Source organism: Equus asinus, chromosome 1 (genome assembly GCF_041296235.1).
Source record: "Equus asinus isolate D_3611 breed Donkey chromosome 1, EquAss-T2T_v2, whole genome shotgun sequence".
Lineage (NCBI taxonomy): Eukaryota > Metazoa > Chordata > Mammalia > Perissodactyla > Equidae > Equus > Equus asinus.
In genome coordinates this window covers 29,781,458-29,794,146 of record NC_091790.1, presented here as the reverse complement: position 1 = coordinate 29,794,146, position 12,689 = coordinate 29,781,458, and the positions used below count along the sequence as shown (strand labels likewise).

General features: G+C 42.5%; 1 protein-coding gene across 2 annotated transcripts in view; it reads right to left on the bottom strand.

Annotated features, from left to right (window-relative positions):
- Nucleotides 1-1,603: 1,603 nt before the first annotated feature.
- The window catches only part of SLC22A2 (solute carrier family 22 member 2), a 29,756-nt gene continuing 18,670 nt past the window's right edge, over nt 1,604-12,689 (bottom strand). The window contains exons 8-11 of one of the 2 annotated variants that reach the window (XM_014858357.3): nt 11,935-12,043; nt 11,271-11,383; nt 8,142-8,241; nt 1,604-3,914 (exon numbers count right to left, since the gene is read on the bottom strand). In XM_014858357.3, the coding sequence (XP_014713843.2) occupies nt 3,848-3,914; nt 8,142-8,241; nt 11,271-11,383; nt 11,935-12,043 (389 nt within the window). In that variant the 3' untranslated portion in view covers nt 1,604-3,847. The remainder of the gene's footprint in view (nt 3,915-8,141; nt 8,242-11,270; nt 11,384-11,934; nt 12,044-12,689) is intronic. The other variant, XM_014858358.3, reaches the window with a different exon arrangement.

Sequence of the window (12,689 nt, the reverse complement as noted above, 5' to 3'; positions counted from 1 at the left end):
ACAAACGTGCTCCATAAATGTTCACTGTCTTCTTTCCAGATTGCCACCTTTTAATCTGACTACTTGCTTGTTGCCTGCCTACAAAAAATGGTGTTTAATTCCAGGCACACAGAAAAAGAAATGCAGCTTTTAGAAGGTTAATAGTATTGCCTTCTCTGTGCTCTTAATAATTATTTTATTCCTACGTTCCTTCAGGCTTACAGAGATGGAATTTTACTTCTCCCCTCGAGCTGTGCTGGAATCTACTCTAGGCATATCTGGGGTCAATAATGGGAGGGGGGAGGTGTACTGGTATCCCCTCTTAAGGTTGCTATGTAAGATGAGGTTATTAAAAGTGTTTGTAGGGGAGGAAGACATTTCCTCTACCCTCTAGGTCCTTCTGGCTGGACTATGAATTAAATTGACATGAGACAGAATAATAGGAGAAAATTAAACAAAGCTTTATAACCTATATACGTGGGAGAGACTCAGGAAAACTGAGCAACTCACCAAAATGGTGGAGGTTCTCATCTTAATTACCACCTTCAGCTACAAAGGAGGATGTTGGGGGTGGGGGGAGTCAGTTATGGGGGATAACCAGAAAAGCACAGTAAACAAGAGTAAGGTTGTTATGCAGATTTAAGTCCTTGCCTTCCACATTGATGAGTTTCTAGAGATAAGGTCATCCCCCTCTTCCTGGTACAGAGAGGGAGACACCTTTACAGATGGAGATTTCCCTTACAAGTTTAAATGTCTGTTACAAAAGGTAACTTCTACCTACCAGATTTTCTCTCATGGTTGCAGTTTTTAAAAGCAATCAGACCAAAATAATCCTCATGCCAAAGAGACATATCTTGGGATGGCCAATTCCAATCCCCTACATGTTCAAGCAAGGGAGGATTATTTTTTTCACAAAGGAAGAGAGAAGCTGCTTCTTTTGGCCAAGGAGTTTCAGGGGACTTGAAGGGTCAAGATTTTCAGATTCATTTGATTTCACCCAGTGTCTCCATTCTAGTTCTCAGGAATCCACTGCTTCCCACTTACTGTGTAACTTTCATTTGAGAGAAATGGCTAGGCTGTGAATTCAACCTATGATGTAATTCTGGAACTTGTAGGATCAAATTTTGGGTCTGCTTTTCAGTGGTATCAGCCTTGCCTCCATCAAGCTCAAGAATTTCTTTTAACACCATTAGAGGGAGCTCTCAACTTTTCCAACAAAGCCACAACTTGATATTTTAAAGCCCTAAATTTTGTGTGTATGTGTAATTTCTCCCATGGAGTCAGAAGCAGCCAGCCCTGCCCCAGAACTTTCCTGGTCACAATTTCCACTGTAGTGATCGAAGTCAACCGTCCCTTGGCCTTCCAAAGTCTTGTTTTGACTAGGTACTTCGTTTCAGATAATGACAGCCCTAATTTAAGTAACTTGTTTTGCCACTGGACAGATAGATACTATCCGTATCCCACTTTCGCCTGACAATAATGCCATCGATGTGTTCAACCCCAATCATATTATTTAACAAACCACAGATTCCCATATTTGGGCATCTATTTCCTGGGTGTCATCTACTCACGGTCCAACTAGAATATCAATCTGTGTTTAATCAGCAAAACAGAAGCCACTGTAGATATTTCAAGCAGAGGCAATTTAATACGGACACTTGTTTACAAAACTGTTGGCAGAGAAAAAGGGAGAAAGGTGTGCTGGAGAGACAGTATGGTATTTACACAAAGACCGGGAAGCGGCGATTGCTCCTGGCTGGAGCCACAGGCCTCTTCTTGCCATGAAGTCGAGGAGGCGCTTTCGCTGCCTCTGTCATTGTTAGAACTGCGACAGCACCACCGACCAGGGTCCGGGGGCCTCCATCCCTCTGGTTCAGGTGGCCAGACTTCTTCATGAGATGGGGGAAAATGGCTTCTGTCTTGCTCCTCCCTCCCATCTGGCCAGCGCTACCCATTGGGAGAGCCTTACAGGAAGCCAGGTGGCACAGGGCCAGGGACACATAGTTTGCAGGTTTCTACTCCTGTTGTTACCAAAGGGAATATAGAGGGGCAAACGTGCGCTCTTTCTCAGGACGATATTGGAAGATGTGCTTCTTCAAAATGAGGGAGAAAACCAAGAACGAGGATGACCCAGGATGTGGGAGACAGGGTGTCCAACGCAAGAGAGAGGGACTGGGGCATTTCAGGAGGTGAAGGAAGGAGAGCCCAGGGCAACAGCATCAAGCCTAGAGATTAGCCAGCCTACCCCAGAGCAGGAGGGCTGCCAGCTCCAGCAGGGAAGTCTGTCAGGAAGAAGGAACAGGAGCCACCGTGTGATGCGTTTGAAGACATTGAGAAATGGATGGGGGCTGGCCCGGTGGAGCAGCCGTTAAATGCGCACGTTTCCCTTCTCGGCAGCCCAGGGTTGGCCGGTTCGGATCCCGGGTGTGGACATTGCACCGCTTGGCAAGCCATGCTGTGGTAGGCATCCCACATATAAAGTAGAGGAAGATGGGCATAGATGTTAGCTCAGGGCCAGTCTTCCTCAGCAAAAAAGAGGAGGACTGGCAGTAGTTAGCTCAGGGCTAATCTTCCTCAAAAAAAAAAAAAAAAGAAATGGATTGTTCTTTCAGAGAGCTGGAAGAAAATTAATGATGAATATATAGAAAGCAGAGCAACGAGAACCACAGTTCAGGAAAAATGGAATGTGAAAGGAATCATATATACTATCATAGTATATGATATATGATATATATATCATAGTATATGATCATACTATACTATGTGGCTCGGCTGTTAATAATAGTTCCACAGCTATACTAAGGTGAATGTTGACTATTTGATTTAGTAAAAATTGTATGAAGCCAAGTTTGTAGAGAAGAAAGGAGTTGTGTGTTGGGATGAGGGGTGACGCGAAGAGAGCTATATGTTCATCTTTTATATTAAAAAGTCAACAGGTAATATTCAAAACTAAAAAAATCAAGAAATGTCAATATAAAGCAAGTTATTTATATACAATAAATCTCAGGGGAAAAAACAGCAAAAATGTTTGAAAATTATTTCTGAGGAGTTAGTAGAGGAGAAATGGGGCAAGGAACTTTTGTTTTTCATTATAGGTCGTTATTTAGCTTTAAAAAAATCTACTTACTACATTACTTTGGTAAAATATCAATATAATTTTTTAAATCCACAAATTTAGAGAAATTTTTACCAGACGGAAGCATTATCATCTATCGTTTAATAATGCCAAGTTTAACATTGCTCTTTATCAAACACTTCTCAAGATCTCTTGTAGAAAGCACACATTTGTGCTTATCCATCATCTAAATAGAGATGACAGTGATTACTCCTTTGTACTCCTGATTCTTTTATTTTAAATTCCCTTAAAGTCTAACCCAGATAATAATCAATGTATTTTAAAGTTTCTTCACATGTAACACTGAAAGGCCTATTTAAAATTCTTGACTTACATTCTGGACAACTTGATATTGCTTTGGATGTTATTTCTTGAAGATAACTTTATTGTTTTTCACAATCTTTTTTATTTTATTTCCCTGGCCCACAATTCCCCTATATGTTTTGGTTTCACATAATTGTGGAGAAAGAAACAAAATAAAGAAATACAACAATTTAAAAAATTCCCAGCAAATTAATGGTCATTGTCCTGGGAATGCCGGGAATGGAGTGAGCTGGAGTGGCATGGCAGGATCTGGTCCATGGGTAGATTTTAATGCAGTTGTACAACAAGCTCCATTTGGCCATAGATCTAGGTTAATAGGATTCAAAGGGAAGTAAGGTTGAATTGTACGTGCTTTGTGAGGAGTGGAGAAATCTCTGATTCTGGCCTCAGATCATCAAAAAAAGACCATAGCAGCAATGAGGGCTCTTCTTAGTTTAGGGGAATGTCTAATTTCTTGACTTCAAGGTAAATCCTCTTTTCTTTCTTTTTTCTTGGTCTGCAATAATAAAATAAAAATGGAGAGGGGAGAAAGAAATCATGAGGAGGCTGGAAAGCAAAATAAAATGGATAATAAATAAATGGAACAACAAATGAGTGTAAGCCTTGTTCAGCATCAGGCTGGCAGTGCATTCTGGGTGGGGAGTCTCGAAAAGAAAATGGACAGAGGTTGGTGAATAAGTAATGTGGATGGAGTGGTTCTTGAAACTCTCCCCTAGGAGTGAGGCTGGCTTAAGCTGCTTATTTAAGGTGTTCCACCCTTCTCTGTAATAGAGAATGTGGGAAATGTCTAAATTTAATCCTACATCAGTTAAAGATGATGATTGCAAGATCTAGACACTGTTATCTTCAATTCTGCAAATAGAACTTTAGAAATTATTTTTACCAAAATTTATTTACTTTTCAACAGTTGGACAAGTGAAAAATCAACTCAAAAATTCAATTGTATTGCAAGTTTTCTCCATCATCTTGTTTTCATGAATATAAGATACTCATTAGAGAAATGGTGCTTTCTTCACTTTGTGGTTCCCACCCAAGTCCTCTTGACATGCTCCTGTTGACAGTAATATTGAAATCTGGTGTGGGGCTACTCCTGGGTCCCCCAGCTCTTCACAAATTTCTCCCCACCTGGAGGTGTTTAGTCCTGCCTCAGTTTCTAGACCAGTCTGAGACTGGGAGAGCAGCAGAAGCTCACCCAAATCGCCCAGTGGTGCTGGAGTCCTCACAGACTCCAGACGTAGGCGCTCAAGCAAATCTGCTGAGCTCACAGGGTCTCTCCGCCAACAACAACAAGAGTAACAGCAACAGCAACAATGGCAACAATAACAACAGTAGCAGCAGCAACAATGGCAACAGCAACAGTGGCAACAATAACAACCGTAGCACCAGCAGCAACAATGACACCAGCAACAATGGCAACAGTAACAACAGTAGCAGCAGCAACAATGGCAACAGCAACAATGGCAACAATAACAATCGTAGCAGCAGCAGCGACAACAGCAACAAGAGCAGCAATAACAGCAGCAACAGCAGCCGCCGCAGCAGCCATGGCAGCCACCTTGACAAAACGCAGCCCGGCCCTGGGCCCCTCACCTCCATCATCCCACCGTGAACCCAGCCCTGTGAGGTGGGATGCGTGCATGGGCCCTGGACTCTTCCTGCCAGGACTGGAACCTTGGCTTGGTGACCTACTGGCCGTGTGACTTTGGACAAGTCCTTTAATCTGTCTTGCCTCAGTCTTTTTCAGTTGTCAAACAAAGGGAATCATAACACCTGCTCCATCGGGCTGCTGCAAGGATCAAATGAGGGAATCCACGAGAAGGGCTTGGCAAGCACTGGTTGGAAGCTCTTAGTGAACGGTAGCTATTGTAGCCCCCATTTTACAGACAAGGAAACATGCTGAGGAGGTGGACATTAGTAAGTCCAAGGCTATCTTTGTAACTAGGTTGGGCTCAGGGCCCTTAGGAGCTGAATGACTTGGTTCGGGGGGGACTCCTGCCCTACCCTATTCTTGCCGCCTCTCCCTCACTGTCTGGACACTCCACCTGGGTCAGCTCTCCCAAATGAGCCATCCTGCCTGCCTGACCCCAGGTGCCAATTGGGGTCTGCCTTCCTGCGCCCAGACACCTCCTCCTCATGGGGGCTGCCCGTCCTCATCTTTCTCTGCAGGTGGACCCTTGGCCCAGCTCTGCCTCAGCCCTCAGCTTCCCACACTCTCTTTCTGCAATTCCGCAAGCTTTATAGATCTGTATTCTGTCTTTGAAAGGTGAACTGGGTTACATTATACCGAAAAAGGAAAAGTGCAAATCTTCATAGAAGTATTTGCAGATCCCATGAATAGAAAGAATATAGAATAACAACAGCAATAATCTTTTAAATATCTCTTTAGCCTACTTTGAACCAGCCTGATGAAAATAAAAAACACGTAGGAATACCGGTGCATGTATATATCAGCTAGCTGCACTTCCCTATCTCAAAACCATTCAGAACACACTTTAAAATCTGATTTCCAATCAATCGTCCAGGTACACATTTTCCTGTTTTATAGAACAGCTATGGAAACTTCGATGAATAACAGTGGTTATTGGACATTTACAAAGTGCCAGGCACTTTACGTGCATCATCTCATTTAATCATTGCAAAAATCCAATGGGTAGGAACTGTTGTCCCCATTTATAGATGAGGAAACCGAGCCTTAGAAGAACTCAGGCCACAGCACGTATTACTGCCTTCTTGACACCGGAGCGGGCTGGGGAAAGCCTGGAGAAATCTCAATTTGGGATGCTGTCGAAGGAACCCAGCCTTTATGCCACAACTATTTGGTGAGCACCTGCTCCGGGTGTGCCAGAGACCGTGCTAAGCTCTAGAGGTATGACAGTAAATGGGATGCAGTCTCTCTCCTCAAGGGGAGGCACTTGTGTGCACGGGAAGCTGCGTTGAGACAGAGGTACAGCGGGGGTGGTTGGTCTGGATCAAGGATCTCAGACTCAGATATCTACATGTGCCAGGCAGATAATATGAGCGCTCTCGGCATGAGATAATAAAGAAGAGTGAGACTGTCCTAGTCGAGGCGGCATGCCCTTCAAAAAGCTGAGCCATCACTCCATTCCCACAAATTGTCAACAACAGGAAAGGTGTGCTCAGTGTTACCAAATCCTCTAATTTTTTTTTTTAGCAGATCCTGGAAATCCAGTTTCCGTGGAATTTCCCACTTTAAAAAATATCGTGTGAGCCAAGCAAAGTTCTTCAGAACCTGGTGTCCTGCGGGCTGCCAGTGTGTGACCTCTGGCTGGATTCAAGACTTCTTCCAACTCTGAGCTTCAAGTTCTAGGAAAAACTCAGACCACTGCAACCTCCTTGCAGCAACATGTGTCCAAGTACGGAATATGTTAAATGTGAAGGTTTTGTAGAATGGATAAAATTCAGTTCAGTTCATGGCACCAACGGGCCAAAAATGGAGTATGGATAAAATAAATAAAAATATCTAAGCATACTCTAGAAACAAACTTGTGGGGAGTGTCATTTCTGTTTCTGTTTATTTAGATTTTTGCCAGTTTACTTTCTGAATAGGTTCCTATAGTTCAAAATTCAGAAAGTACAAAAAGCTATGCCTTAAAAAATCTCCTGCCCACCTCAATCCCATAGCCACCCAATTTCATAGACAACCAATGTTATGGTTCTTGCATATTCTTCCAGAGATACAGGTAAATACGTATATATTTATATGCATATTTTGCTCTTTGTACACAAATGGTAGAATATATACTTTTCTATATTTTGCTTTTTTTCGTTAATAATATATCTTAGACAATTCTCCTTATCTACGTATATAAAGCTGCCTCATTCTTTTAATGGCTGTATGGTATTGTATTGAATGATACACCACAGTTTATATAACTGGTCTTCCAATCGATGGCCGTTTAGGTTGTTTCCAATCTTTTGTTGCATAAAAAATTGTTTTAATGAACAATCCAGTACCTATGTCATGTTGCACATGCCAATTCCTCAAAGTGTGGAATTTCTAGGTAAAAGGATATGCACATTTGTAATTTCGATACTATTGTCTTATTGCCCATCATAGAGGTTTTCAATTTGGACTCCTACCAGCAGTGTATGACACTGTCTGTTCCCCACATTCTTTCCCAACATGATATGTTACCAAGCTGTTGGATCTTTGACAACTAAAGTTGATATTAGTGAAGTGTTAATTTGCACTTCTCTTATTATGAAGGATGTAGAGTAAATTTTTGAGCTGTTTTTCTTTTCTTTTCTCTGAATTATCTGTTCAAGTCATTTGCCCACGTTTTCTATTGGGTGGTTGCTGTTATGGATTTGTTAGAACTCTTTATATATTGGAGAAATAAGCCCTTGTTGAGGAATAAATCTCTTTCCTAAATTTGTTATTTTTCTTTAGCTTATGGTAGTTTTTCAATGCAGAATTTTAAATTCTTTTGAAGATAAACTCATTGATTTTTTTTTATTGGTCCTAGATTTTTCGTCCTATTCACAAAGGCCTTCCCCATGATGAAAGCATAAAGGAGCTCTGCTATAGGATCTTCGTTATTTCGTTGTTTCTTTTTCTGTACTTTTAAGTCTTTGATTTAGTTTGAACTGAGCTCAATGTATGGTGTAAGGTATGGAGTCAACCCATCTTTCTTTCCAAGTGGCTACAGAGTTGTCCCAAAACATGTATCGGAGAGTTCATTTGGGAATTTCAGCTCCCTACCTCTGCATGTTTTCAGCTTCTTCAATGGTCTCGGGCAAAGTCCTCCCTTTGGTCTCTGGTAGAAGCAACACCAGTCCTCCAGCCATCAGGCCAACCACGGCTGAAAGCCCAACAATGCAAATCACAGTGAGAACTGAGACATGCACCTTCTATAATTAGAGCTCCTCTTAGCTCTTTTTTAAAAACAATTTTGCTGATTTCCTATACTTATAGATTCCTTTGTCAACTCTGACTGCCCTATTCTCCATCATAAATACTTTGCTGACTCCAAACTCAGTTGGATTACAATTCCTTATAGGGAAATGAAATACTTAACATTTTGAGTCTAGGTTATTCTAGGCTAGAGGACACTGCCGCAGTATCAAGACACTTTGGAGTTAGAAAATAACTCTGAAAAAAAATCAGCTCTAAGAAAAGGAAGAAAATAACCCTGTCAGTATAAAGCACTTAGTAAAGAAAATCAGTCAGAAACTTGGATCATTACTAGCAAATAAAAAGTAATAAAAATGTATTACTGCATAACAGCATTAGAACAGCATTAAAAAGCAAAGCCAGGCCTTTTAGTTCTAATTCAGGTGTTCAATAAATTCCTCTTGTTTCTTTTTCCTTTGTCTCCAGCTATAATCTTTTGCATATCCTGGGGGTAATAGTAAACATTATGGTGTTTTTGTTTCTTTAAACTCCCATTGAAGTTTTGGGATCTTAAGACTATGTTTTCATACATTTTTTATAACAGAATGCACAAGTGGGATGTGGGTCCTTCACTAGTTTTGGGGTTTCAAAAAACTGCACGCTGGACTCCATTTTTCTTTCCATCCTTAAAAAAATGGCAGGAAAGAGGCCACAGGGCACTGGACGTCGCTCTGGGCACCTGGGTTCCAGTTTTGACCTCTCCTTCCTAGTCTTAAAGCCCTGGGAATTTCTGCAATCTCCTGGATACTCCAGACTCTCCTACATAAAGTGGGGTGATATATCCACCTTGCAGGCTTGTCCTGAGGCTGAAATGAATTCATGTTTCTGAAACGCTTAGAATACTGCGTGCCACATGGTATGACCTAATAGCCAGTCTCTCAAAATCTCCCCGAACCTCTCAAGACTCACTTGGCTGCAACCCATGCAAACAATAAACACATTCAGCTGGCTTCGATTCTCTGAACTGAGTGAATTATGAAGAGAAGATAATAGATGCATCAAATTCTCATCCATTTAGCATTTTATATTTGCAAAAGTAAGCCTAACTAACCAAGATATTCCTTATCGATTTTTCCAGTACTATTTCAACCAGGATTTCCCAACATGTGCGTTTATTGATTTTCAGGCTTCTAGATCACTGTTTCTGGCTATGTCAAGACCACAGCCAGCTCATCATTATCGTGTGGGAAATGAAAGAAAGGGAAAGAAGTTAAAATGCAAAACTATTCGTTTTGCTTCCTGCTAGCTACTCAGATTAAGGGCTGGCAAGGCAAGAAGATGGAAGTCCTAGAAAAAATAAAGATGGGACTTCTCTTCAAGTTTATTTTAAATGTTGAATGTAGTTAAAACCCTTTATCTTTTCTGGGAAAGGCAAGGCATGATGGAGGGTCAACAACGGCTCCTCTGGCCTGGAAGTTGCACTGCTTTGTGAAATAATACTTAGAGAAACAAGTCTGTTCCAAACCCAGAAATGTCCCACTGACCCATTGCTCACCCACTGCCCGCCTAAGGGAGTGGCCGCGATTGCGGCATCTCCAACTTCCTCCTGGGAAGGAAGGAGTCTCAAGGGTATGAAGACACTTCCCCAAGATGGAAAGGGATCTCTGGAGACGGGTCCCTCAGCCAGTGTTTGGGGAGGAAGGAATCTGGGGCACGTATGTCCCATAAGCAGTGCCAGCCACCCTGTGGCCAAATCATGGTTATCTCGGGATAAAGAACTTGTGTCATATCAATTTTGGCCATCTTGCTGTTACTAAGTCAGAATGTGGAGGAATTCGTTGGGTCTGTTTTGAGGGAGAGTTCTATCAACGGTTTGGGACTTTTGCTGGCAGATGTACAGCAGTGGAAAATTTTCCCCCTCACAAATCCCTTGAGAAGAAGGAACGAGCAGAGTTACGTGTGGGTGGCAACGCACAGCATTAAGAGAAAAGCAATGGGCGTGCTCCCCTGGTGTGCATCTCAGAGGGTCTTGTCCTGCCTCTCCCAAATTAAGTGAGTGCTGTGCACCCACGGGGAAAAGCGCTACATTTTTGTCAAATTAAAAGTGGCTCAGAATGGGTCTTAAAAGAGGTTGAAATGGGTGCATTGAGGCGTTGCGGCCGACATGAGAAGGTGAATGCTGTGTGTGTGTCTGGAGACCTGTCTGTGTGGACACGTAGAAGGAGAGGATCTGTCCCATGGTCTACAGCTGTGGGAGGAGGCCATGGAGGTTGAATGAATGGAAGTGCCCAGCATTCCCTGTCACCTCTCAAAGTCTATGACTTGTGTTCAACATACGCCTCTGTGTCTTAATTGTTGATAAATAGACTTGTCCCTGTCCCCTTCTATCCTGCAGGCTGGTCAGGTGTGGGGAGGGCTCTGCATTGGCACGTTCCTGCCTGCCCCAACTCCACGGGCAGTGTCAGAAGGGAAGTGTTGTGCCAATGCTCCTTAAATCTAATCTAATCTGAGGAAGGGGTTGCCAACACCAACACAAGGGTTCCATTATGCTGGTGCATTTTCTTCATCTTGGTCTTTCTCTCCCCTGGGTTTTGAAATTGCCCTTTGCAAAATTTTAACCACCTTTCTTTGAAGTAATCAAGTAAATGATTTGTATTTTTCCGCATCTGGGCATAGAGGAGGCAGAGAGAGCACTCTTTGACAAGGAGACTCAAGGAGGGGTGGGAATCAGTGAAGAGAGAGGGGCCTTCTTCAGAAAGTTCCTTCCATTTCACTCTTTCTTGACTTTGTACCTCTAAGGGCATGAATTTCCCGTACTAGAGTATTAGAAGCTACTAATGGCATTACGAATACTAGTCTTATTTCCACTAATAGTAGTACTAATTGCTAATCATATTGACTAGTTGCTAACAGTCATGACACTTATTTTGAGGCACAAAAATGGAGGTCTCTAGAAAATCAGGTTTTCATTCAAAGACCTCTCTGAGGATTTCTTACCAAAGACCACCAGTGGGAGCTCTTGCCAGATGCTGGTGAGTCGATAGACCAGGAACGGTGTGATGATGCCACCAATGTCACACATGGAGGAGCAGACGAGGACACCAAGATTCCTGGAGTGCAGGAAGCTGATTAAACTTTTTAACTTATCCCAGTACAGGCATTATCTCCCACCTCACCCCCAAATAAATACTTCCCTAACTCATTAAAATGCCTGTGAACTAGAAAAATTGTTCATGTCATCTTCAATGCGCACAAATGCTAAATGGTACATGATTCCATTCACGCTCTCTTGTACTTGTTTTGTGTTAGCTTTCTTGAAGATTTTCAATCGACGGGGGGTGATTTTTACTTTTCACCTTCACCACCTGTCTTCCTTGTGCTGTTTCTATGGTCTTGTTTTGCACTGTTCCCTGTCACTCTCTCCTGTGGCCATTTGGTAATCCCTCTCTTGTGATTCAATATCTTCTGTTCTCACCACACAGTTTCTGTATTTTAAAGCCTATAAGCGTGAGATGTGAACCGGCTACTGCCTTGAAACGTTTTCATCTTCTCTTACCCTGTGTTTTGAAGATGAAGGTGCCTGTTGTTGGCACCAGTGGTAGTTCTAGCCAGTAAGCAAGTGTCGCGACCGCCCTCTTTGTGCTGAGGAAAACATGCTCACCGGATGAATGTGGGGTACAGTTCCGCGTTGACCAGGCAAACCATTTCATAGGCCATTGTAATCCCCATTCTGCCCAAGCATGCGACTGTAACTTTTAGCCATTGCAGATCTGAGGGGAAAAAACACACCACTTACACACACTGCACTCTACCCCTGGTCTTCAAACAGTGCTCCAGAGGGGGCTTTGCAAGGGGAAAGGCCATGTTCCAGAACGGGACAAGAACACAAAATGGATTCTTCTATAGACTCAAGACAACGTCAGCAAATTCTCCATGTCTGTTTGTTTTAACTTTAGATACAATTCTAATACTATCTTAACTTTAGACGTCAGTCATTAATGACAACAGATTTATACCAGTTTCTGAAGCTGGGCCAACTATAGTCTACAGAGGTCACCTGAAAGAAACAGCAAAGTATGGGCACATTCTGAATGATTGCTAAAAACTGAAGGATTCAAACGAAGGCCCGTTCTGTCACACAGGCTTTTGCTCTCCTTCAGTGAGAAAGCATTTGAAAAGGAAAGAAAGGAACGGAATAATTGTTTGCTCATGGCATTTACTTAAGCTTTCTCATTTATTCTGCAAGATGATGTGGGGAGGTCAAGGGAGTTGCCTAAATAATATCTGGAACATGCTGGAATAAGACTTTAATCCTGGGTTTGCTCTAGCCCAAAGCCCATGCAGTCTGCTCTGGCCCAGCTTGATGGCCTGTAGCGTGGGTCTTCATAGCTTCCCTCATTGTATTACAGCAGGCAA